This window comes from Neofelis nebulosa, chromosome 12 (genome assembly GCF_028018385.1).
Source record: "Neofelis nebulosa isolate mNeoNeb1 chromosome 12, mNeoNeb1.pri, whole genome shotgun sequence".
Taxonomy (NCBI): Eukaryota; Metazoa; Chordata; class Mammalia; order Carnivora; family Felidae; genus Neofelis; species Neofelis nebulosa.
This window is the reverse complement of record NC_080793.1, coordinates 91,287,996-91,315,459: the sequence shown is the minus strand read 5'-3', so window position 1 is coordinate 91,315,459 and position 27,464 is coordinate 91,287,996. Positions and strand designations below refer to the sequence as shown.

Genomic DNA, 27,464 nt, shown 5'->3' with positions numbered 1-27,464 from the left:
TAAATTCCTCCGGCAACAAAGTATAATCAGACGTGTGAAGTGTCACCAATATCTCATTAGAGACTCAGGGCCCAGGGCTTCTGCTGAGGCTAGACGTGCAGGCATACTCTGCTTGGCGAAAATCCAAATCCCATATTCCAAAAAGGAAAGCATAAGCCATATTATCTGTACAGTGTAGGCATAACTCTTACCAGTTCTGGAAATGGGAATTTCCCCAAATGTAAGTTTCCAAATGTAGGCCAGGGGCCCATCTTGCAACCAGTCTTTCCCAAGAATAGTAATTCAGACCTGTCATGTTAATTAACTCTTTTCCACAAACATATCAAAACTTACGGGATGCAAGTAAAGCGTGCTCGGAGAGGCATGTACGTGGCATGTGCCGACAGGAAAAAGACCTCAAATCAAATAACCTAACATTCTACCTTGAGAAATTAGAAAAACAAGAGGAAACTACAGCCAAAGTAAGTAGAAGGAAGGAAATAATAAAGATTAGACTAAAAATAAATGAAAAAGAGGACAGAAAAATAATAGAGAAAAAACCACAACAAAATGAAAAGCTGATTCGTTGAAAAGCAACGGAACAGGTAAATCGAGCGGGATGAACAATGACAAAAAGGAAGGAGCCTGAAATACTAAAATCAGGAATGAAAGGGGGGAAAACTGCTACCGATCTTATAGAAATAAGGATGGTGAAAAATTGTATGTGAAATTACATAACCTACATGAAATTTAAAATTCCTAAAAAGAAAGAGAATATTGAAACTGACTCAAGAAGAAATAGAAGGTCTGTACTGAGGTAAAACATGAGGGTAAATTCACAATCAAAGCATTTCCAACACAGGAAAGCCCAGGTCCAGACGGTTTCATGGATAAATTTCACCGAACCATTAGAGTAGAATTAACATCAACCCTACACAAACGCTTTTGTTAAAAAAAAAAAAAAGACTTCCGAAATTGTTCTGAGAAACTGGTATTACCCTGATACCGAAACTGAAGAAAGACATCACAAGAAAGAAAACTACACAATAATATTCCTTCTAAACCTAAACCCATAAATTCTGAACATAATATTAGTAAGCCACATCCAGCAAAAAGGAATATACACCATGACCAAGCAATTTATCTTACGAGTGCAAGGTTGGCCTAATATCTAAAAATCAATTCATGTGGGGGCACTTGGGTGGCTCAGTTGGTTAAGCATCCAACTTTGGCTCAGGTCATGATCTCACGGCTCCTGGGTTCAAGCCCCGAGTCGACCTCTGTGCTGACAGCTCCGAGCCTGGAGCCTGCTGCACATTCTGTGTCTCCCTCTCTCTCTGCCCCTCCCCCACTTGAGTTTTCCCTCTCTCTCTCTCTCTCTTTCTCAAAAATAAACATTAAAAAATTTTAAAAAGAAAAATCAATTAATGTAATAACTGTATCAATAGAATAAAAAATAACAACTGCATGATCAAATCACAATAAGGAGAGACAATGGAGTAGAATTAAGAGTTTAGAAATAAATCTTTTACCAAGATAATACAAGAGAAGAAAGAATAGTTTTTTCAACAAACAATCCTGGGACAACTGGATTTCCACAAGCAAAAGGAGGAAGTTGGGCCCCACCTCACACCATATATACAAATTAACCAAAATGGATCAAAAACCTAAATGTAAAAACTAAAAACTATAAAATGCTTAGACAAAAACACATCTTTATCACCTTGGGTTGGGGAATAGTTTCTGAGGACACCAAAAGCACAATGCACAAGGGAAAAAACAGATAAACTTGGCTTCGTCAAAATTTAAAACGTTAGTGCTTCAAGGGACACCATCAAAAAAGTGAAAAGACAGCCCACAGGAGAAAAGATTTATAAATCACATATCCAATAAGATAATTTGTATCTGGAATGACTAGTATCCAGAATATATAAAGAACAGTTACAATGCAATAAAAAAATGGGAACCTAATTAAAGCCAGACAGAAGGTCTGAATAGACATTTCTCCAAAAGATATACAAATAGCCAACAACCACACGCAAAGATCTTGAACACCATTAGTCACTGACACCGGGGCACCTGGGTGGCTCAGTCTGTTGAGCAACTGACTCTTCATTCCGGCTCAGGTCATGATCCCAGGGCCGTGGGATCGAGCCCCCTGTCAAGCTCCATGCTGAGTGTGGAGCCTGCTTAAGATTCTCTCTCTCCCTCGGCCCCTCTCCCTGGCTCGCTCTCTCTCCACTTCACACATAAAATTTTCTAAAATAAAAAAAAAAAAAAAGGCAATGACAAGTGCTGATGAGGATGTTGAGAAATGGGAACGTTTACGTATTGCCAATGGGACGGTAAAATGGTGCATGATTTTGGAAACCAGTTTAGCAGTTCCTTGAAAAGTTAAACATAAAGTTGTTTTGTGACCCAGCACTACTTCCGCTCCTGGGTGAACACCCAAGAGAAATGGTAAAATATACCCCCACAAATACTGTACATGCATGTTCACAGCAGCAGCGTTCGTAATAGCCGAAGAGTGGAAGCCACCTAAAAGTTCATCAACCGATGAGTGGATAAACAAAACTGTAGAATGTCCACATAATGGAGTATCTTCAGCCACAAAAAGGATTTAGGGGCAATTTGTACCACACCATGGATGAACCTTGAAAACATAACGCCGAGCGAAAAAAAGCATCAGACATCACAGGCTACATATTGTATAAACCTGTTTAGATAAAATGTCTTAAGCGGGCGAATCCAGAGACAGAAAGCAGCTGAGTGGTTGCCAGAAGTTGGTGGCAAGAGACAGACCGCTAATGAGTACAGGGCTGCTTTGGGGGCTGATGAAAATATTCTGGCATTAAACAGTGGTCATGGTTGTACAACTCTGTGAAGAAATGAAGACGGCTGAACTGTGCAGCTTAAAGGGCGACTCCTTTGGTATGTAAATTATACGTTAAAAAACAAAATAAAACAGAATCCCCACAAAACCCACAAAGGTGTCTTGTCCTTCAACTCTGATGTCAGGGCTCCAAACCCAGAACCAATTCAAAAGTTATGAAATAGAGCCCCAAAGGCATCAACAGGTAACTTCCCCAGGTGACAACAGCTTTGGAAAACTCTGTTCTCAGGGGTGACAAATAGACTAGAGGAGGTCTTTTTTCTTACAGATGTGACCTTTATTCTGTATCTGCTGGAGGTCATGGGGTGAGAGAGGTAGGACCCGTCTGTCTCAGGCCAGGACTCAGTTAGTTCTTTTTCCTGGTTCCCTTGACCATGACTTTCCTCCTCACATTCACTTTCCAAGACTAGCTTATCCTTGGGGAAGACTGGATACAACTAAAAATGTCAGTTCTGTTGAACTTTTACAAGAAATTCAACACAAATTTTCCTATCTCTACATGCAAAAATTTTTTTTAAGTTTATTTATTTTGAGAGTGAGAGAGGGAGATAGTGTGTACGGGAGGAGCAGAGAGAGAAGGAAAGAGAGAATCCCAAGCAGGGTCTGCAACGTCAGCATAGAGCCCAAAGCGGGGCTCGAACCCACTAACTGTGAGATCACGACCTGAGCTGAAACCAAGAGTCAGACTCTTAACTGACTGAGCCATCCAGGCGCCCCTCTACCTGCAATCATTTTTAAATACGCACATAGCATGGGGCACCTGGCTCGGGTAAGCATCCGACTTTGGCTCAGGTCACGGTCTCATGGTTCATGGGTTCGAGCCCCACGCTGGGCTCTGTGCTGACAGCTGGGAGCCTGGAGCCTGCTTCAGATTCTGTGTCTCCCTCTCTCTCTCTGCCCCTCCCCAGCTCACACTCTGTCTCTCTCAAAAACAGATAAAATGTTGAATGACAATTTTTTTAAAGTCTGTAAAAAATATGCACACAGTGTGTGAGAAGTCACCCATTCTACCTGACCTCAGAAGTACCAGCACAGTGGATGGGCCTGGATAAAACTGTTTGTCTTTTTTTTCTTTTCTTTTTTTTTTTTTTTTTAAGTTTATTTATTTATGTTGAAAGAGAGAGATCGGGAGACACCAAATCCTAAGCAGCCTTCACACTGCGCCCGGCGTGGGGCTCGAACTCAAGAACTGTGAGATCATGACCTGAGCAGGAATCAAGAGTCGGACACTTAACTGACAGCCCCCAAACTGTTCGTGTTTAACAGGGGGGACTGACAGTCCCATGCCACGCATACTCCCCACAAAGACTGGACGCAGAGAAAGTGCCTTTTCACGTTGTGTGCAGACCTCGGCTGGTGTTCCGTAAGCATCCAACGGAAGAGCCCCTGACAACTCCCACCAATATCATCTCACCATAACCGGAGCATCTTTGCACCAGGCTGCATGTGGTCTGTCATTTCCTGTCTTGAATGGCGCGTCACACGTTTCTTGTATTTTTAAAGCACTCAGATGAGGGCCGCCTGTGAGCAAGTTCTGAGCTTCAGAGAAAGTGTGTTTCAGGCAAGTGTTAACAGACAACTCAGAAGAAATGTGACTCAGGGCAGGAGAGGCCGCGAGGAGTCTGAGCTTCTCCGGCTCGCCGACCCGCGCTTCACTTTCTGTAAACTGCACAAAGGTTTCATTCAACTGGGTTCGGAGGCTGGAAGTGAAAGTGGCCTGACTATTTTTGAAAAGGTCAGGAAAGTGCACTCGCCCGCCTTCATATTCCTCTGAACCCTTTGCCTGTGAACATCACGGCGACGGGAGTCTGGCCCCGAGCCTCAGGGGGATGCCGCGGTGATTTCGCGACTCCCCTCGGCGGCCTTCGATCCCACTCTGCGCCACGGGTTCGCCGCATGTGATGAACGTGTCACACGGTGGTCTCCCGGGCCGCGCGTCAGGGCTGCGTGTCGGCCGCGAGGTGCGGGTGGCGGCCCCCGCGGGGAGCCTGCTCTGTTCCTGGTCTGGTCACACCCCTCCCAGCCTCTCCTCTGTGATGGCGGGGTACAGCCAGGCAGCCTGGGGAGGGCCGATCGGGCATGAGAACCCCCTCCCGCCCCCCCCCCGCCCCCCCGCCTCCCGCCCTCAACACTGGTACCGGGAACACGGCAGCGAGCGGCACTGGGCAGCCGTGTACCTCCCACGTCCTCAGCTTGCGTCAGCAGAAGGGGCGCGATCCGGGTGACACCGGGGACACAGCACGGCCACATTAGGAGAGCTGTCCTCTGCCCTGCCTCGTGCTCTTACGGCCCTGCCGGGACTGCTCGCCTTTTGCTTCTGCTTCAGCCGCCGGGGTCGGGGCAACTCCTAGGCCCGGAAGAGCCCAAGCGGCTTTCCCTGCTGACCGTGGTCCTCAGCCTCATGTGGACGGCGCAGGGCCGCCAGGAGAAGTGTCACCGGGGCCGGATTCACACTGCACGTCTCCCAGCTGTCCCTGACTCCCCTTTCCCAGGGTGAACACCAGGTTTCTGAATCGTCCCCGAGCCCCCTGCCTTGTCCCAGCACGGCTCTTCTGAAACGTGAAACAAGGTGCCAGCACAGCCGTGGAAGACGGCTCTCCCGCTCCCAGGCAGACACGTCCGATCTGTGTGCACAGCCGGTCACGAGCACCACGTAACAGCCCTCTCTACAAATGAACCAGCAGACTCAGACGACGAGACGCTTTGCCTGAGGTGGGTCTCCTCACTGACCTTCTAAGAAACCTGGTCAAAGGGCTCCTGGGTGCTCTCTAGAAACGCAGAGCGAACCCGTGACGCTCGAACTGAACGCGGGGCTCTGGGTGAGAGTGCAGAGCAGAGCGAGGTGCTCGCCACACTGCCCCAAGAGTACGGGGGACTCTCGAGCCACACGGGCTTCCTTTTTTGGTGAGTATCACACAAACCACGAGTCCCCAAACTCACGCTCTGGTCGCCGGCTGAGGGAGGCAATGCCCCGCTCCCAGCACCGTGGCCGGCCCCATGTCCCACCAGAGCGCAGTGATGAGACTTTGGGGCTCTGGGCACGGCACCTGCCACTGATCCAGCCCTCCACTTTCTCGGCCCGCCAAGGGACAAACCCGTTCCCAAGGGTCTCTGGGCGCTGGCTGCGAACACGCAGCTATGGGACCCAGCGGTGGGGGTGGGGGGAGAGCTCCCGACCCCACTGCCCTCCTGCACTCACTGTGCTCCAGGTTCTGCCCCCCGGGAGTCACCCGGAACTCTCCCTCTGGGGGGCTGTGGAAAGTAAACCCAGCACGGGAACAGCCGCAGAGGTTTGGGGCCTCACATGCAGCGGTCATTAACCCTAACGACCAGCCCAAATTCCCTCATCTTGTCCGTATTCACATCTGCAGTGATCTTGTCCGTGTTCCCTCCAACCAAAACAGGCCACACACACTTGAAAACGGGACAGACAAGCTGGTGGCTGAGCTCACTCTGCTGCCCCACAGGGGACAGTCAGCTCACTGAGGATGGCCTCCTCCTACCTTGTCTTCTTGGCCTCGCGCTGCAGGAACAGGACGATGGGGGCTGGCCCCAACAGCTCGAGCTCCGCGTCTTGGGCTGTCCTTGGCAACCTCAATTCCCCCTGCCGGGCACCCTGCTCTCTCACTGCCTGGAGAATGCACCTGAAAAATAGATGCCCCAAACCACGTGCTTGAGGGTGAGGAGCCTGCCTTCTAAGGATCTGTGGGGGGGGGGGGGGGGGGGGGGGTCTCCCAAAGCTAAGGACTCCGAAAGTCCAAAGGGACGGTGGGTTTTCAGGGCCTGGGACCCACAGGTATTTTGAGCAGAGGGTTCAATCCCTAACACCCCAAACACCTCCAAGCACAGTCTGTATACAGCCTGTGTCGTCAATGCGGAAAAATGGTTCCCATTTTACCAAAACATTACCAAGGAACTTTTAAATGCTGTACTTTTTCTTTTGGGACAAATGTACAGTTATTCTGTAATATAAGAAATCGATTTCATTGCCGTTTTGATAAAGCCCAATAACGCTGACCTACACATACATTAATAGTTAACTCGGTAGGTGGACGAAGAAATGCAATGGCACAATTAAATACGAGAAAGCGTCTGCCTGCCAGGAGTTTCAGACCCCGGATCAGAGCGACTGTAGGACCTATCACAAGAGAGAGCCATGGTCCAGGGACACAAAGGGTCAATAAGCCTGCATGAGACACAAGCAACACCCAGCTACTTGGGTCCACCTACCTACAAAGCTCTAAGAAAAGTGGCCACAAAAGTGATACTCTGTGACAAGCCATTTTGACAGCCAGAAGAGGAGGGGGGGAAGAGGACTAAGGAAAACTGTCTAGTGTTTAACAAACTTGAAATGATCCGTTAACTCCCAGAAATGAGTCAAGACAATCTGCGTTTTCTTTGGGCGATTATTGCAACTCTCCTTGTCTCCCAGCTTCTGTGACGCGCAAGGCCTCTTCTTTCCCAGAAAGGTTATAGATTAACCAGCGCAAGCGTCCTTGAAAACCAGTGTGTCTCCTGCTCTGAGATGATGTGAAACGCTTTCCCCCTGAACGGGGACTGTGCTCAGTTAACCACCCTCCCCCCAGGTCTTCACCTTCATCAGGACATTGGGGATCACCACCACGTGGCCAGCGTGTGTCAGCTTGCCGTGGTTCTGAGTAAGGCCGCACAAACGCTCTGTGTGCCGGAGGACAACGTGGGCAGCAGCCCGCCCCGTGAGGGGCAGCCCCCTCGAGGAGCCACCGGACTCGGGCACAGCGTCAGGACCACCCTAGCTCTGCCGAAAGAAAGACCGCAGGAAAGGCAAACTTCGCAGACAAGTGGGCACTTTCCCCTCGCTCTCATACATGAGTCTGTGATCTCTGCAGTCACAAGGGGAGGAGCTCTTTGCTTTCAGATCCGCTCTGGTGACTTCATCCAAACTTGCAGGAAATTAAATGGTGCTCAATCAGCAATAGACCACGCATCCGTGGGGAGAGACCAGTCATTCGGCACACGCTTGATATTTTCGCCATTCATGTAATTATTTCCCACTCCGCGAAAACGAACTGGCATTTGAACGTGTCACGGGCAGAACAACACGGTGCTGAAATCTTAAGAAAATAAGGAACAGTACTTTACTTGCAAATTATCCTGCATGAAGTGAGCGGCACAAGTTTATCAGAAAACAAAGCGTGCACCTCGCCGGATACAATCGCCAGGGCCGAACGTGGAATTTAATAAGCCCCCATCACATGAGGCCAACCAGCTGAGCGCTGCCCCCAAACGTGCAGGGCCAGCCGCACAGGTGACAGGGAACATCGCGCTGTCCTTCGGCACCAGGACACGGAGAGTGGGGACGGCCAAAGCCTGGCCGGGTAGGCTCTGGCACGCGGCAAGTCCACGCTTGCCTATCTCAAGGCTTTTCAAATGGAGGAGGAGAGTTCAGTTTCGCAAAATGAAAAATAATAATAAAACTTTCAAAGTCGATGCGCTTCCCAAGAGCAAGGAAGCATCGGTGCTGAGCGTGGGAATGCACAGGACAGGCGGTCACCCACGCGGCCAACCGCACTCGACAGCAACAGAGCACGGGTGTGGGATCGGGGAGGACGGTGGGGCACCGCCATGGTCCGCTCGTCATGCGGTGCCCGTCCCGGGAAAGCGGGGCCTCCCCGGTGCTGCCAGCCTCGGGCCCGGACACAGGCTCGGGGAAGGCAGCCTGGTTTGATAACGTACAAAAGAAAGCTGGCCGGAATCTGTTTAGGGAGCTGGAACGTTCCCCCTGCACCACACACTGAATTCTACAGCTCACTGTGCCCTGCACACGTGGTACCTGCCCCCTCCCCCGGCGAGGCTGTCCGCTCAGACGTGCCCCCGAGCCCCTCGGAATCTACTCACTTTGCCTGGCCAGCGGTTAGAAGCGGGAGACGGGGTGGCCGTGTTCACCTCCTTCCTCACTGAAACCAGATGCGCAAGAGCCAGGGGCAGGAAACTCACACTCCACGGCCGTAGCCCCGTTAGGACAGCCCGGCCCGGGCGGCACAGCTCTGTCCCCCAGTCAGACTGGGGGATGGGGCCGCCTGCGCGGCGGTCGTCCAAGCGCGCCACCGCCAAGCCTCCAGTGCACCTCACGAGGCCTTGGGCCCCCGTCTCTGACCGGGTTACCTTCCCACCAACCGCACTGCATTCTAAGACTCAAGAGGTCACCTCACAGAATGGGCATGGAAAGCTGGTTTCCTCTAAAAGCCAACACGCGATGATTTATTCAATTCAGAAAGAATGGGGTAAGAGAGAAATTCCCAAGTTTTCTTTTCACCGATTTTATTTATATTTGGTAATTTTCACTCAGAGAACCTCTCAATTCCTCTTCCAGTCAGAGATGCATGTATGTGTGCGTGTATACACATTCCCTTAGAAATTTTATTTGGTATGACTTCACATTTTTTGGTATATAGAAATAATTTTATTTCGTATTGCAGCACAGTAGACATACAATCAATATTATTTCCTAGAGTGTGCAAGATAGAAATTATTCACATTAAAAAATTAAGAACAGAAAGCCTCGTATGCAGGAAATATTTAAAACTGTGTACCTAACTTTGAATCGGTTTCTGACAGCGCAGACTACTAGCTTTATAAACCTGAATGAATATGACATGAGACACGTTTGAACAAAGTACACACATGGGTCCGCTCCAGATGCCTAATTCACTAGACGGAGGGCGCGTTCTTCACTTTGGTCAGTGGGATTCCAGGTGCTGAGGCAAATGTGGATCTGAAAGATACTTCCAGAAGTACACGTCTTACACTGGCATTTGAAAGGTTTGTTTCTTCTATTCTCCTTTATAGCGAGGGGACCTTTTCTCTTTAAAAGCAAGAAGACCTTCAAGCCTGTCTTTTGTTGAAATAGTCTAGAGAGACAAAACATTATGTTACCTAAACCAAAAAATAAAAACTGTAAACGTTGAACAAGCTTTATGTAAAAAAAAACCAAAAAAGCAAAACAAAACAAAAAACAGAAAATAATCTAAAATTTGAATCCTACTAATCATTTGAAGAATTGTTACCAAATTGACCATTCTCATTCCAAATATGCCCCCCACCCTCATTTCAAATGTACATAAAAAAACCAACAGGCTTTATCTTTTACATAGTTTTAGGTTTACAAAACATTGAGCAGAAAGGTCAGCCTCCCATACACTTCCTTCAAGCCCCCGGGGTCTATTTGTCACACCTGAGGAACCAGTACTGATCCAGTATTATTCCCTACAGTCCAGTTTCCACGGGCCGCTGTGCTGCTTCTGTGCTGGATTTTCACAAAGCACAGTCACATACCCACCACCACAGGATCACACAGAACAGCTGACCTGCCCTAAGCACACTCATCCCTGCCCTTCGCTGCCTTCTCCAGAAGGTCACAGACTTGGCATCCTGCCGTATGTGACCTTTTTCGACGGAAGTCCTTCACTGAGCAGTATGCGGCTGAGGCTCTTTCGTGTCTTTTGGTGGCAGGATAGCTCACTTCCTTTTATCGCTGAATAAGACACCAGTGTATGGATGCACCTTAGTTTATCCATTCACCTTGGCTGCTTCCAAGTTTGGAAATTCGGAATAAAACTGCTAAAACAGTGTGCAGACTTTTGTGCAGATGTTAAGGTTCAACTCACTGGGGTAAATACGCAGTAGTATGATTGCTGGGTCATGTGGTAAGATTACGCTTAGCTCTTAAGAGATGGGCAAATTGGTATTTTGTTTGTATTTGCATTTCTTTTTTCTTTTACAGTTTATTTTTGAGGGAGAGACAGAGTGTGAGCGGTGGAGGGGCGGAGAGAGAGGGGGAGACACAGAATCCGAAGCAGGTTCCAGGCTCTGAGCTGTCATCACAGAGCCCGATGCGGGGCTTGACCCCACAAACTGTGAGATCATGACCTCAGCCCAAGTCAGAGGCCTAACCAACCGAGCCCCCCAGGTGCCCCTGTATTTGCATTTCTTAATGACACACAATGTGGAGCATGTTCTATGCTTATCTGCCATCCGTGTATCTACTTTGGTGAGGTGTCTGTTCAGATCTTTCCCTCGCTTTTTAATGGGTTATTTTCATATTATTGAGTGTTAAAAATTCCTTGTATGTATTTGGACACAAGTCCTTTATCAGGCAGCCGTGAGGATCTCTTCCTGTTCTCTTCGCAGTGTCTTTTGCAGAGTGGAAGTTGGTAATTTTAATAAAATCAAACATTAATTTTTTCTTTCATAGATATTATACTTTTGGTGTTGTATCTTAAAAAAGCAATCGCCAAACCCAAATACACCTACATTTTCTAGGTGATCTTGAAGACATTGGGCCTATGGCCCACTTTGAGTTAATTTTTGTGAAGGTTGTGACGTCGGTGTCCAGGTTCATCTTTTTGTAGCTCAATGTCCATCTGCTTCAGTACTATTTGTTTTCAAGACTATCTTTTCCCCCACTGAATTGCCTTTGTTCTTTTGTCAAAGATCATTTTATTTTGTTTATTTATTTTTGAGACAGAGAACAAGTATGGGAGGGGCAGAGAGAGGGGTGGGGGACAGAGTTTCTGAAGCAGGCTGTGAGCTGTTAGCACAGAGCCTGATGTGAGGCTCAAATCTATGAACTGTGAGACCATCACCCGAGCCAAAGTTGGACACTTAACTGAGCCACCCAGGTGCCCCAAAGATCATTTTACTTTCTAGGAGTCCACTTATGTAACTATTTTATATGAATACACTCTGGACTCCTTATTCTGTTCCACTGATCCATTTACCTGTTCTTTTGCCAACTCCAAACTGTCTTGATCATTGTAGCTTTACAGTAAGTCTTGGAGTCAGGTAGTGTCATTCCTCCAATTTTGTTCTTCTTCAATACTGGGTTGGCTCATCTAAGTCTTTGAACTTTTCATAAAAGCTTTAGAACTGGTTTGTCAATACAGACTTGCTTATTTTTATTGGGATTGCACTGAATCTATAAATAAAGTTGGGAAGAAGTGATTTCTTCGTAATGAGTCTTACTATCCATGAACATGGGATATCTATTTACTTAGATCTTGATTTCTTTCACCAGTTTTGTAGTTTTCCTCCTATAAACCTTGTACTTTGTTTTAAATTTACACTTAAGTATTTTGCATTTTTTTTGTGCTAAGGTAAATGACGTTATGCTTTTAATTTCAAATTCTAATTCTTCGTTGCTGGTATATAGGTAAGCAACTGACTTTTGCTTATTAACCTTCTATCATGCAACATTGGTCTGACTGCTTATGACTGTTTTGTTCTTGTTGTTGTTGATTCTTTGGGATGTCCCACATGGACAATCATGTCTTCTATGAAGTTTTGTTTCTTCCTTCCCAATCTGTATATATTTATTTCCTTTTCTCATCTTCCTACATTAGCCATGATTTCTAGCAGATGTTGAAAAGGACACGTGAGAGGGATGCCCTTGCCCTATTCTTGCTCATTCAGCATGATGTTAGCTGTAGGTTCTTTTGTAGAAGTTCTTATCAAGTGAGGAAGCTCCTGTCTAATCACAGTTTGCTGAGTTTTCACTACAAATGGGTGCTGGATTTTGTCTCATGCTTTTCCCCCCAATCTGTTGATACGATCATGTGATTTTCCTGTTTAGGCTTTGATATAATGGATTACAGTGATTTCAGTGTTAAACTTGGCTTGCACATCTAGAAAAAAAATCTCATTTGGTTGTGGGATACAATTGCTTTTATACATTGCTGGATTCGATTTGCTAATATTTTGTTGAGAATTTTTATATCTACATTCATGAGAGATGAAGGTCTGTGGTTTTCCTTTTTTGTAATGTTGGGTTCTGATTATCAGGGTAATACTGGCCTCAGGATGAATTAGGAAGGGTTGTTTCTTCTTCTATCTTCTGGAAAAGATCATTAAAAACTCATATAATTTCTACCTCAAATGTTTGGTAGAATTCACTCGAGAAACTGGGTCTGGTGCTTCCTATTTTGGAAGTTTATTAATTACTGATTTAATTTCTTTAACAAGCATAGGGCTATTCAGATTATCAATTTCTCCTCGTGTGAGTTTTCGTATGTTGTGTCTTCCAAGGAAGTGGTACATCTCATCTAGGTCATCAAATCTGTGGGCACAAGAGTTTTTCACAGTATCCCTTTATTATTCTCTCAATGTCCATGGGATCACTAGGGATGGCCCTTCGGATGGCCCTTCTTGTATTTCTGATACGGGTAATTTTTATCTTCTCTTTTCCTTGGTTGGCCTGCCTAGAAGTTTATCAATTTTACAGATCTTTACAATTACCAATTTTTTGTTTTGTTGGGTTTTTTCCTTCTGTTTTTCTATTTTCAGTTTCATTGATATCTGTTCTAAAGCTTATTATCCCTTTTCTTCTACTTACTTTGAATTCTATTTGCTCTCCTTTTTCTACTTTCCTGAAGTGCAAAGTTACTGTTAATTTTAGATCTTTCTTCTCTAATACATGCGTTCGATGCTAAAATGCTGGTGTAAGCAGTATTTTTGATAAATTCCCACAAAGTCTGGTACTGTATTTTCATTTTGATTTAATTCAAAATATTTTTTAATTCCTCTTGAGACTTTGACACGTGTTATTTAGAAGTATGTTGTCTAGCCTGCATTAAAAAGATTAATCCCACCATTAATAGATGTGATTTCCCAGCTATCCTCTTGTTATGATTTCTAGTTTAATTCCATTGTGATTTGTTTTTTTTTTTTTTTTAATTTTTTTTTTTTCAACGTTTTTTATTTATTTTTGGACAGAGAGAGACAGAGCATGAACGGGGGAGGGGCAGAGAGAGAGGGAGACACAGAATCGGAAACAGGCTCCAGGCTCCGAGCCATCAGCCCAGAGCCTGACGCGGGGCTCGAACTCACGGACCGCGAGATCGTGACCTGGCTGAAGTCGGACGCTTAACCGACTGCGCCACCCAGGCGCCCCTAATTCCATTGTGATTTGACAGAATGTTTAGGATTACTGTTCCCTTACATTTTGTAAGGTGTGATTTGTGGCCAAATATACTTTAAAAAGTTTTCTTCAGATGCTAAGGCTATTTGTAAGTGTGCAATTTACTTCATTCATGGCTCATCACCAGCACCACCGTGTGCATCAACAGATGGTAATTTATGCAGAGACCAGGCATAGAGGAACACTCTATCTGTCCCTCCTAATTTATGACACTGCCATGATTAAATGGGAGGTGAAGCAATTTCCAATTCTCACTAAAGGTACAACAAAATTCTTTTGCTACTTTAGATGTCCTACACAAAGCTACATCTTTTGGAAGGGAAGGGGAGGGAAGGGGAGGGGAGGGGAGGGGAAGGGAGGGGAAGGGAGGGGAGGGGAGGGGAGGGGAGGGGAGGGGAGGAGAGGAGAGGAGAGGAGAGGAGAGGAGAGGAGAGGAGAGGAGAGGAGAGGAGAGGAAAGGAAGATTTGTTCCTCTATACAAAGCCCTGCTAATTTGTGTATGGAACAGAAAACTGCATACAGTGAATCAGGGCACTGTCAGTGGGCAGGAAGGAAGGCTCAGAAACAATGCATCTCACACACTGACGTTCCCCAGCAGGCCCATGTTCGCTCCACTGCCCGCCTCCCACCTGTCTACACGAGAGTGAGGGTTCAACTCCATCTCCACAAAATACGTGAGCCAGAGAGACATCTACAGTATGAGTGATACTAACTTAATTAAGAGTTTTTAGAATTACGTAAACAAGAGACATTAGTGTATGGAATGGAATCAGGGATAAGGGCTGGTAATAGTCAAACAGCAAACACAGCTAATTTCAACCCATTTTTATGGTTTCGAAAGGGGCAGGAGTGTAATCTTGTTCAGAGAGACAATTCATCTGACTCATGCAGAAGGTACAGAGAATTTGTAAGAGGTGTCCTCACTGAATTAGTGGCTGTATTACATACCTGAGCATAACAAGCTTCTTCTATGGCTAATCCTGTTACTAAATCAACCTGAGAATAAAAACATAATATAATTTCAGCAGGAATTATTTTTTAAAATCTGGAACACTCCACATAAATTCAAACTAGTAACGCTTTTCCAAAAGAACAGAACTGATGTAAGACAACCAATCAAAAGTATGACCAGCATACGAATTCTGGAACCAGGCTGCCTGGGTTCAAATTCTGACTCTACCGTGTAGGAGCTGTGTAGCCTCGGGTAAGTTAGGTGATAAGCTCTCTGTGCCTCAGCCGCGTCTGAACAAGAGACTAACCACAGCATCTACCAGGTGGGGGTACTGGGAGAATTAAATAAGCTAATCTAGGGGAAGGCTTTATACAGCACCCTGGCATGGCCCGGCACGAGAAGGCATCTGCTATTAGTGTTGTTATGATTATGCAAGAAGTCTTAAAAACCAAACACTCGGGAAATTTTTTAGGTTGTGTTTATTGCTAACAAATTCAATCTCTTTTTTACGGCTACGAAGCCCAGAGAGACATGGTGGTCTCTGAGTCCGCAAGGAAGAAGTGTCTTTCTTTCTTCACAATTCCGTAATTTAGCCCAAACATCTGTTGCAACGAACGCCTGCTGTAAACAGGCACCTGCATTGCTTCCTTGCCCTGCCTGCTTCTCTCTGGCCTGGGGCCTCCACTCCCGGGAAGCCGCCTCCCCAGGGTAACCCCAGGACGCCCCAAAGTCTCGCCTTGTTAATGAGGGGTCCTTGCACAAAGCAAGTTGAGAAATTATAGGTAGAGAGAGCCGGGCTCCGCTCTGAGCTTGGGAGTTGTTCCTAGAATGCTTTCTCGTCATGCAGCACTGGTGTTGAGAATACACAGGATGCCCTTTTCTTTTGGTCTCGTATGAGCCACTAGCCAATGAATCTGTCTCTTCGCTGAATGGCGAAAACAGCCAGCATGTCACAAGCTGCAGGACATGAGTGAAATTCCCTAATTCTGTGATGAAGATACTGGATCGGCAACAGCTAAGGCAGAACGAAATCGATAATATAGCCACAGATCCCCTCGGTAGCTTACGGTAACGGTAGCATTGAAATAGCTGGATTTACAACATTGACAAATAAACGGAATTAAGTCTCCACCACCGCCTCTAATAGCAATCTCAAGCAGCAAGGCACTTACCTCCATCCCTTGATTAATTGCTAATTTTGCCACTCTCATCGCAACAGGTCCCTAAAATTCAATTAAAGAAACAGATTTTCATTACTATTTATGCAAAGTATGTTGTACAGCTCAGTAAAATTCAGAAATTCCCATCGCTGGGCCCGTGGCAAAGATGCAACAAAAGCTATAAGACGGTTAACAGGGGGATTTCCTTCGGGCCTTGGCACAAGTCTGCTGCCTGGACAACTGTACATGCCTGCAGGCCAGCAGGGGCCGTGTGCCCAGGAGCGGGCTGACCATTCTCCGGCAAAGCTCCCAACAGGTGAGGTAGGGCAAGGAAGAGGCGACGAAACACCACGGCCCCGGGTGCACGACGGGAGCGCAGGCTGGAGGGGACCAGCTGGTGTCAGCACCCGTGCTGGACACTGGCTCCACACCGGAGCTCTGTGGGCACCTGTGACCCAGCGTGACGATGATGTGCCCTCCAGGCAAGTTCCCCACACCACACGGAAGCTGACAGCCCAGAGAAGTCCTTCAGGACGAGGGAAGGTCACGGAGGGCAGGACCAGGTGTCCTCTGTGAGGAGGAGAACGTTAACTTTTGTCGTTTTTGAAAACCACAACGCGCCAGACGGAATTTAGCTGTTTGATCACATTTGAAATTCCTCAAAACTGTTCGTGGGCGATGAGTTAGAATTCAGTGTATCTTTTTTTTAAGTGTCTTTTGAATTAAAATGCAAAATGGGCTCTAAATACCAGGCGCAACAGGGGACACCCATAAATGAACAAATAACGGCACGAGGCATGGCAAAGGTCGCTTTCCCCTAGCAGGGCCTTCGATGGTCACCTTTAACCCGTCTGAATCCCCTTCCGAAGTCACATGCTCATTAATAATCTTTTTCAGAGACCACAGGTTTTCAAGGCTTGGACAAGTATCTCAGAATTCCTGACGATGTGACTTGCACGTGTGGAACACACACTAGGACCATTTTCTTTAAGATCGTCAACCCTTTCCGTTGTTGTTTTAAGCAGGGTGCTCCCGTCTGTGAGAACCTTCTCTACTCCCTGGTATCTAGCCGCTGACCCCGACCAGGTGCTTGTCCGACTTCTGTGCGCACGAACCCCCAGCCCCTTGTGAAAGCCCAGCGGGGGCTGGGGACATGCTTCTGAGGGACGCCTGGGCTGCTCGTCTACAGAGCACACTCTGGGCAGCAAGGTTGCCTAAACTGGAGAAACAGGAAAATGGAAAGGCTAGTAGATGATAATGCTTATTTAATCGGCTTCTTTCAAAATACAAAACCAGCACTTCTTCTGGACATCTTTTTTCTCAAACAGGAAAACGGAAGTGACGTCCAATACAGAAATCAAACGGAAATGCTAATTTTAGAGAAGCTGTCCAATTATCTGGAAGACTCATCATTCAGTGACAAAAACCAAACGTGAAGAGTATCGTCCCTCAAATTTTGTTCTGTAACTTTTGCATATCGTCCAGTTACACACTTTCTGGACCACGCAGCATCTCCCTTGGCCCAAGGAGAAAGTCCTCAGAGGCACGTCCTTCGCAGGAAAGGGACAGAGGGTGAGGACCCCCGGTCCGCCAAGCGGTCAGATGGCGGGTGGGGAGGCGGTGCCCTCGGGCAGGAGAGGCGTGGGCAGGGGTGGGGCGGGGGCGGCAGGAGATGAGCCATGAGGCACAGAGCCGCCGAGGGAGGGAGCTGAGCACCGCTGTCCAATGAGCAGAAGAGGCTGTGAAGGGCAGAGCAGGAAGGACACCACGACCTTGACCTTTCCTAACCACACCCCTCGTTTCAGCGCAGACGTGGGTTGATCTTAGAGCTTTAACACGAAGGTTTCAGCGAGAGCCTTTTTGTTTTTCCCTTAAAGCACCGAAAGTCCTTCCTTTCTGCTCTCTCTCAACTGCGAGCGTGGGGCTGCGTGTTCCTCACACGGGGAGCAGACGACGCGGGGGCCCCGTCCCGACAGAGCCCACGGCCGGCTAAGTGAGAAGCAGGGAAGGGTCCCCGGCAGGCGGTGTGGTTCCAGAGGGCGACCCCGCCACGAGGCCCAGCCCGCCCGCGGTCGGGGACAGGCGCGTCCCGGCAGACGCGGGCGTTCGTCTGGCCACGGGCCACCCTGGCACCGCCCTCCGAAACGGGCGGCAAAGCTCTGAGCCAACACGGGAGGAAGACGCCTCTCTCCGGAGGGAGACTTCCCGAGATTCCCAGAAGGATCCCCGGCCCCCGAAACAGCTTCCGCAACCTGTCTGCGTCAGGCGGCGCGGTTGCGAGGAAGTAATCGTGCCTGCGGTGCCGGCGAGGGGGCTACCGAACTTGAAACCGCACTAGGTTTCAACGGCAAATCGCTAACTGCTTACACAGCACAAGCCCTCTCATCCGCGATTTCAGAAGCGAGGCGTAGGCGAAAAACACGCGGGAGAGAAAGAACGCAGCCACCCAGAACGAGCCCCGCGACGCAGCGGCCGACGCGACGCGTCGGCGCCGTCCTTTGCGAGCGCACGCGCACCGCTCCAGGCTCGCAGCCGTCACCGCCACACGCTGCGCCCGGGGAGACGCACGGCCGCCGCTGCACGGGCCCGCCGCCCCGACCCGGCCGTGGCCAGGGCGGCCCGCGCTGCCGTGCTCAGCCGCGGTCTCCCCGGCACGGGTGTCCCCACGGGCTTCCCCCCCCCATCGGTCCAGGTACACGGCGCGGCTCAGAAGGCGCCAGTAGGTGCCGTCACAGGTGCCGACGCGCGTGGGACGCGTCGTCGGAGCGCGGCCGCAGCACGGGCCCCACTTTCTCTTCACATCTCGAACTTGAATTCCGAAGGCTCTTCGTGTGCGGCTAATCGTTTCCGGTTTTAAGGCTACCACGTACTCTTCTACTTGGCACGCGGGACAAGCATATCACAGGCATGTGAGAGGACTGTTGTGTCAATTTGCTATAAAGCTATTCAAACAGAGAGAAAACGGAAATGCAATTAGAAATACCTGAGGTAAAAACTCTCTTGCTAGGTCCAAGGCCTTGCGGTACGCAGCGTCCCCCTCCTGGTTCTGTTCTAGAACGTGGCTGATCAAGCCCACCGCTTTGGCTTCTTGGCCATCGAGCACGCGGGCAGAGAAGATGAGCTCTTTGGCCAGCGATATCCCGATAGCGCGCGGCAGGCGCTGCGTCCCCCCTGCGGAGAGAATGGGGGAAATGCGGGCAATGATTTCGCACCTTGTAGTCTTAGCATTTCGGTGTGTCGCTTCTTCATTTATCAAACAAACCAGGGCCAGAAGCTTACATGTCAAAATTAGTAAGTAGAAAACTACTTCAAAGCAGAATGCAATTAGTTTATAAAATTAAAAATCCCCAAAAAAGAACTGGAGTACCTTCTGTAATTATTAAGGGATTCTGGCTCCATTTATTCCTTGTAACACAGCTGCTGTGTTCCCAAATCGAATCCACAATCATCACCACGTCAGGGGCCTTGAGACACATAGCGGTGGGCAAGCAATACTGTCCCTTAGCGCATTTCACCCAGAGGGATGACAGGTCCATAAGGTGGGGCACCTTTCATTAAGTTTGGATAAAACTTGTCCAAGCCTGAAATCTAACTCATGTGCTTTTTTTTTTTTTTAATTTTTAATGTGTATTCATTTTTGAGAGAGAGAGAAAGAGGGAGAGACAGAGCGTGAGCAGGAGAGGGGCAGAGAGAGAGGGAGACACAGAATCCGAAGCAGGCTCCAGGCTCCGAGCTGTCACCAGGGCTCGAACCCACGAACCGTGAGGTCATGACCTGAGCTGAAGTTGGATGCTTAACCCACTGAGCCACCCATGTGCCCCATAACTCATGTGCTTTTTAAGGAATCACTGACAGTAAACGAATTGCAAACTAATTTTAATTTAATAAAAATAAAGCTAGATAATTCTTCGTGAGACAACTCGGTGCTGGTAGAGAGTCCTCGTCACTCCTGGCGCACTACCCACCAGATCCATCTAGAGCTCCGCTCTGCTACCTACTCGTGACGAGGCCAGGATCTCGTTGAAAAGAAGGCTGGGCAAAAACAGGTAACGATCTTATTCGGCAGCTTTCATTTCTACCAAGAAGAATATGGAAGCAGCTACGTTAGGATTCCCATAAATCTCATTCTGAAGACAGCCGCTGGGCTTTCCAAGGGCACTGGTGGCCAGGAAGCAGGGGAGCGGAGCGACTGTCAAGCTGCAGAGAAAAAGCAAGGTGACGGCCTGCCACCCAGACGAGGTCACTGTGTTTTGTTTGGCCCGCAAAGTCTAGAATTTTATTTTTATGTATTAGTTGCCAACATTTAAAAAATGGGTGGAGGTTTCAGGTGGGAACTGATTTCCACTGGGAGGCCCATTTGAGACACAACGCATCCATGTGGCCACAGCCCCTCTCCTCTGTTGCCAGGACTTCAGCCTGACAAGCTCTGCTTTCTGTGAGACAACTTTGAAAGGAGGGGCACCTGGGTGGCTCAGTCAGTTGAGCATCCGACTCTTGAATTCAGCTTGGGCCACACTCTCATGGTTTGTGAGTTCAAGCCCCGCATGGGGCTCTGCACTGACCCCCTGGAGCCAGCTTGGGATTCTCTCTCTCTCTGCCCTCCCCCACTCACATGTGCATCTTCTCTCTCTCTCTCTCTCTCTCTCTCTCTCTCTCAAAATAAATAAAATTTAAAAGGAAACCAAGATCTTTCTTATTCTCACCTCAATCAAAAGTGGCACCATGAAAAATAAAGATCACAAGTTGCAGAAAGCATGTTTCCCCTCAGTAATGAAGTATCTTCCTACGTTTTTAACGAACAAAGCATGTCTGCATTGGAAGAACACAACTTAAGATGCTATTATTAAGCAACTATGTTAAGAACCATGTGCAGCTATTTAGAAAATGTGGGTGATGTAGAAAAAAAGAGAAACAAACACAAACTTCAATGAACTGGGGAAGGACTGATATTTTCAATAAGGATTGGTTTTGAGTGTAAATAAAATGAGTAGGGCTTCCGTAGAATACAGTTATTGTTTATATTATTCAATTAGAGATGGTGATTTTATAAGTGTTTTACTTGATAAGGCAGAAAATGTGTGTCTGAAAAAAAATGAAGCATTGACAAACTTGAATCTAACTGTAAACAGCGACGTTGCTTGGCCTGGTAAAGACAGGTCTGAGAACGCACGGGACAAGCACCAGGGAAAAGGGCAAGTTATCTATGGCGTTTCCAATGGCAGCTGATGAGAACAGAGATATCAATAATACAACCCAGTATTTACTCATGAAGCAGATGGGAACTTCCATGAGATGGATTCATGAGAATGTATGGACATTGTATTCATGATGAGCACAACACTAGGAAATGATTCTCTTTCATGTTCTGTGGAAAGTTTGATGTAGACTGGTCAAAATTAACAAATGTGAGCTTCAGGGATCGTTGCTAATGCCGCACTTGTAATTCAACCGAAACTCGAGTCTTGCAAGGCAGCCAAGCTTACACCCATTCGTTATTTCATTTCATTCAGAGTATCGTTCTCCAGGAACGAGGGCTTTGTAGAAATTAAAGACAGGAACGGTAATGAAACGAAGACCAGAAAACACATCCACCACCCTGAGCTGAACGGCACATAACTCAAGCTCTGCTCGGTGACACGGGCGAGGGCCAGAACGATCTGCTGGAGGTCGTGGCCTGAGCAAGGGTCGAAAGACAAGGGGAAGGGGGCTTTCTGTTCCTGCTGGAAACGACGCATCAGAGGAGCTGGGAAAACCCGCACCTTGGCTCACCAACTAACACTGCATCTAAGACTCAGCCTTTGGGGGGACATCGCAAGCCATCTGCCCTAGGAACCTCATGTAAGTGGGCCATGACGGCCGCTTGTCCTTCTGTGTCTGGTTTTACTGCACTAAAGCATACCGTGCTCCAGGCTCACCCTGCTGTGGTGTGTCCGCGTTTCCTTTTAAGGCTCAGTAATATTCCACTGTATGAATACCCCGTCGTATTTATTCACTGACCCGGTGATGGACACTTGGGTCGCTTCCACCTTTCAACTATCAAGAGTAACGCTGCTATGCATATGCGCGACAAGTACCTCTTTGAGACCCTGCTTTCTTATTCTTTGGGGTAGATACCCAGAGGTAGAGTTGTTAGATCATACAGTAAATCTAGGTTTAACTTTTTGGAGGAACAGCCATACCGTTTTCCTGGTAGCTGCACCATTTTACATTCTTATCAACAGGGTACAAGGATTCCAATCTCTCCACATTCTCAGCAACATTTGCAATTTTCAGGGGTGTTGTTGTTTTTTTTTTTTTTTTTGAAGGGGGGAGGGAGGGCTTGATGGTAAGCATCCTAACTGGTGTGAAATTGTACCTCACTGTGGTTTTTGATTTACATTTCCCTAACAACTAGTCGTGTTGAACTTCTTTTCATCTGCTTATTGGCCATTTGTGTATCTTCTTCAGAGAAACATCTATTTAAGTCCTTTGCCCATTTTTTAAATGGGTTGTTTTTTGTTGTTGTTGAGATGAAGGGGTTCTGTATATATTCTGGATAGTAACCGTTTATCAGATAGATGATTTGCAAATATTTCTTCTCATTCCATGGACTGCCTTTTCACTCTGTTGATTGTCCTTTGAAGCACAAAAGTGCTTTTAATTTTAATTTTGATGACATCCAATTTTTTTTTTTCTTACATTGCCTGTGCTTTTGGTGTTGTATCCAAGAAATCATTGCCAAATCCAATGTCACAAAGTTCTTCCACTGTTTTCTTCTAAGAGTTTTACAGTTTCAAAACTGACATTAAGGTCTTTGATCCATTTTGGGCTAATTCTAATACGAGGTGTAAGGTAAGGGTCCAGCTTCATTCTTTTGCAGGTGGATTGTCCAGTTTTCCAAGTACCATTTGCTGAAAGAGGCACTCTTAAATAGTTACACAAATACATTATTCAATTCACTCACTCCCACAGAAATTCTGTATTTAGGAAAACTATCTGGTGAAAACTTATCTAGCTCAGTTTCCTATGCTGCAATCAGTTTGCGGCAAAGACTGGGGTGGAGCTGGGGGCGACTTCCCTGTGCTCCTCCCAGTCATATAAAATTTGTGATCTCGAACTTTACAAAAATGACGTGACCTGTTTGGTTTGCCCTTCTCAGTTAATATGAACAGCTTTGAGCAAAGAGCCGTGCACGTGGAGGTTACTAAACCATGGGGCATTATGACACAAAACGCTACACATGATCAGTGAGGGATCTCAGATATCCAAAAGTATCTCAGGGATAGTCACTCTAAATAGAGAGTATTTTTATGTCAACATTCTACGCCAGCTCAGAAGTACTTCCGTTTACGGACAGCTATTTGACATAATACAATTAGACAAAACACTTGTGCTCGTCAGGGGAGTCAAAGCTCAGCGCAGCACCACACCAATTACCTAATTATTTAACACAAAATGAATTCACTGGGGGAGTGTATATGCAGAAAACTAATCCGTCACCTATGAATTACACTTCCTCCTTCATGACATTAAGCATAGGATGAAAATAAACAAACACAGAACGATACAGCTTCTAGTAAAGTCACTGGTAAGTCCAGCGGTGAGCAGGGGGGCAGGCAGTGGGGGGGGGGGTAGAGCGGGGAGCCACTGCCCCACCTGACGAAGCGGGGAGGTCAGCAACAGAGCGGGAACCGCAAGCACCCAGGATTTGTTTACATCCGAACATAATTTGCTCCCGGCACTCGTATCCTGGAAGCAGGCAGCTGTGAGCCACATCTGAAGCCACAGACAAAAATAACAGGATGAAAACACTCAAAATGGAGTCTGTCTTGTCTTGCTGCTTTTGCTTGTAATCTATCAACGGGACAAAAATGAATGTGTGGCTGAAGTTTTTAGCTGGTTGAGTCTTTTCCTTTACTTACTGATTTTCAAAATAACAAGGTGGTTCCCTAGCATCCTCCAGAGGTGACGAGTTAAGTTTTTAATCTTCGAGAACCATCATAATTTTACAGATTTTAACCTGTCTGATGCATCAGAATCAGTGCAGTTCTTATCTTTATAGACGGTCGACCACCCCATCCTTGGCTGGTGGAACTTAATGAGATTGGCTCTAGCGTCCTTCTGATGTGACCGTAACAGTCTTTGGTGACTTCTTGTTGCCCAGGACCACGGAATGTTCCAGGATCATCCTGTAGCTCTCCTCCCCAGGCCCCACATCGACCACTTGGCCCACAGCCCTCTGGGGCTGCGCTGGAAAATCTGACGCTTCCGCTCACATCGTGATCTAGCACTCTTAACAACAACCATGCTTTCGAAGCATGTTCTATATATTCTCTTAGTGATTCTGTGTTGAGTTTCCAGACTCCGTTCTTCCAACGAATCATGAGTGTGAAGGACGGGTGCTAATGTGAACATGGGGAGCAAATCCTCTGGCCGTGAGGACTCTGCCATGTGATGCTACCTCAACTTTTTCCCGGTCCACTCTGTTCAATCCAGCCTCTTTCACAAGACCTACAATTTTATTACACGTCCTTGAAACCTTAGAAGTCAATCACAAAGTCTGGGGCAGTTTTCTCAGGGCTGCATCAAGACCACAGATGGCTGCCCTAAGAAGTCAGAACCCAGGTCCCTACTGTTCCTCCTTTGTTGCCCTCCCCCTATGCATTCTGTCCTCCGTGTTACCTCATGGTCCAAGAAGGCTGCACCAGCCTTGTCATCACAACTGCAAACCAGGCAGAAGGAAGGGCAAGAGAGTGCTGAGTTTTCAGAGCCACTGATGAAGTCCCAGCCAACAACTGTGCCTCCACGTCACTGGCCAGAACTTGGGCACACGTAGTTGCAGGGGCGTGAAAGGTCACCTTCTTGCTCAGGGTTTTGCCTTAGCATGTGAAGGAAACCCGGGGCTCTTACTACTAAGGCAAAATGAAAACAGGTGTGCACTTAGCAGTTGCTACCTCAAGTGGTAAAAGTGTGTTAATCACATAACAAAATGTTTTCATGTTTACCTATTATTTGGATTGAAAATATATTGGAAATGTTATATTCCATCATTACTCTATTATTTTAAGAAGGTGTCAAGAATTTTTTTCCCCTATGTAATCTCTTCTGGGGTAATACCACTTAAATTTACTTTAAAGGAGCAACCTCTAGATTAGCGATGGCTTAAACACAGCAAGTGTGTTTTCGCCAACAAGGGCAAGAGGCGAAAATTTTCGCCCCGCTCCCCTGTGTTCGTGCTGACCTCCAGTGCCATGGGGAGCCGCTGGCCGCAATCTGGAGGTGCGATCCTTCTCCTCCCAGACCACAGTCCCAAACTCAAAGTCGAAAATAAACCAGACACAGATGCTACCTTCCTTTTGTTATATTTACATAATTTAAAGAGTTTAAAGCAACCTTTATGTGGCATTTCACCACCAAGCATAATGTAATACATGAAGAACAGCCACAGTTTGCGGATTATAAATTATAGTTTAGTACTATTTACGAGGTAGAAAATGTCAAGTTTTTCTGTTTTTGTTTCTTAAGGTTTTTTTGTTCTCAAGAGTTATGTAGATACCACATTAAGGGCATTTATTGCTATAATGAGAAGAGATCTCAGAATTCTACAAGTAAATACCACTTTTGAATTATGTCTAAACCCCCTCTCAGAAATAGCCAATTAAGGTTACTTTTTCCTTGAACTGTACAAGACACATTGCAGGAGAATGTTAGTTTTGGATTATAATTCCTGTTGCAACTCTGTCAGAGGGCTTTAGGCAAGAAGAGCTTTCTTGCTAGATCTTGGCTAGATGTTTACAAAACTGACTTCCTCCTGCTTTCATAATGAAACATCAAGGTCAAAGAGGAACGCACTATGTGAACAAACATGGTGTGTTTACTGGTCTCATGATGGACCATGTCACAATCATACAAAAACCATAAAAATATTTATCCTTCAATTGGTGACCAACATTTGCAGTGTGGTAAAACCTTCTGTTCTCTGAGGATTTTAATTTTTTTTTAACGTTTATTCAGTTTTGAGAGACAGAGAGAGACCGAGCATGAGTGGGGAAGGGGCAGAGAGAGGGAGACACAGAATCCGAAGCAGGCTCCAGGCTCTGAGCTGTCAGCACAGAGCCCTACAAGGGGTTCAAACTCACGAACTGCGAAGTCATGACCTGAACCGAAGGTGGACACTCAACCGACTGAGCCACCCAGGCGCCCCTGTTCTCTGAGGATTTTTAGCATGTTGTAAAGTAGTGAGAGAAAACACACACACACACACACACACACACACACACTGGAAGAAGTAAGGGGTAAGTGAGAAGAAAACCCTAAGCAGGGAAAGCCGAGCAAAAACGAACAGAAATACATCAGTTTGGGGTGTATGTGGTTTTTCCTAAAGGAGCATTTAGCAAAAGTTAAAAACTTTTCTTTAATGTTTATTATTGAAAGAGAGAGAGAGAGAGAGAAAGCACGTGCAAAGGGCAGAGAGAGAGGGAGACAGAGGATCTGAAGTGGGGTCTGAGCTGTCAGCACAGAGCCCGACGTGGGGCTCGAACCCACGGACCGTAAGATCAGGACCTGAGCTGAAGTCAGATGTTTAACCAACTGATCCACCCAGGAACCCCAAAGCTTAAAACTTTTAAGAACTGGGTCAGGGAAGAAAGGCTGGATATCAAAAATAGTTTTCCAGAGCCAATTAAGCTGACTGGCAACAAATTAAAACCTTTGTGATAAAGCTTTCATTAATATGCATTCTAGAAAGCTTTCCTGAAAATTAGGTCCATCACTGTTAGAGACACAGAGATGCAAAGGTTTTTTTCATGAAGAAAAAAATTACAGGGGCGCCCGGGGTGGCTCAGTCGGTTGAGCGTCCGACTTCGGCTCAGGTCACGATCTCACGGTCGGTGAGTTCGAGTCCCGCGTCGGGCCCTGTGCGGACAGCTCAGAGTCTGGAGCCTGCTTCGGATTCTGTGTCTCCCTGTTTCTCTGTTCCAACCCCGCTCATGCTCTGTCTCTCGCTCTCTCCTTCAAAAATAAATAAAAACATTCAAAAAAAAATTTTTTTTAAGAAAATTACGTTTCTTTTCAGTGTTTACGTGCAATTTTTCCAACCAATATTTGAAGCACGAGTTCTTTTAACTTTTAAAGACCGTGTCGTGCTACAGCGGACGAAACGCAAGAGCTTACTTTGCGAAACCACCTGAAGGCGGCCACGGGGGGCATCGGCCCACGTCGGGCCGCCGCGGGCCCCTCCGCTCCTCGCGGCAGCCGCGGGGGCTCTGAGCCCGGGCGCTCGCTCGGCCTGAGGCAGGGGCGGCTCCGAGGGGCGTCCCCGAACGCGGCGCGGACGAGCGGCCGGCAAGCGGCTCCGGCCAGAGCGAGGAGGTGGCCGCCAGCCGAGTCCCGCGCGGAGCGACGGAAGAAAGAAGGGAACGGCCGGGCTCCCCCGCTCGGGCGGGACTTCGGGCAAGCCCGCCAACAGCCGCGCTGCCCGACAGCGCCGCCCGCGCCGGCGGAGGCGGCGTGTGTCGGGGCTGTCCCAGACGGGAGTCGCCCGCCACC

The 27,464-nt window shown here is 47.3% G+C and overlaps 1 protein-coding gene across 12 annotated transcripts in view; it reads right to left on the bottom strand.

Moving 5' to 3' along the window:
- Positions 1 to 27,464, bottom strand: part of AUH (AU RNA binding methylglutaconyl-CoA hydratase) — a 354,609-nt gene that overhangs the window by 184,195 nt on the left and 142,950 nt on the right. For 9 of the 12 annotated variants that reach the window (XM_058693266.1, XM_058693263.1, XM_058693264.1 and 6 more), the window contains 4 exons: positions 18,922 to 19,109; positions 15,951 to 16,001; positions 14,775 to 14,822; positions 6,376 to 6,516 (listed from right to left, as the gene is read on the bottom strand). In XM_058693266.1, coding sequence (XP_058549249.1) covers positions 6,376 to 6,516; positions 14,775 to 14,822; positions 15,951 to 16,001; positions 18,922 to 19,109 — 428 coding nt within the window. Of the gene's footprint in view, positions 1 to 6,375; positions 6,517 to 9,147; positions 9,763 to 14,774; positions 14,823 to 15,950; positions 16,002 to 18,921; positions 19,110 to 27,464 lie in introns of those variants that run through there. The other 3 variants (XM_058693269.1, XM_058693267.1, XM_058693270.1) reach the window with 2 other exon arrangements.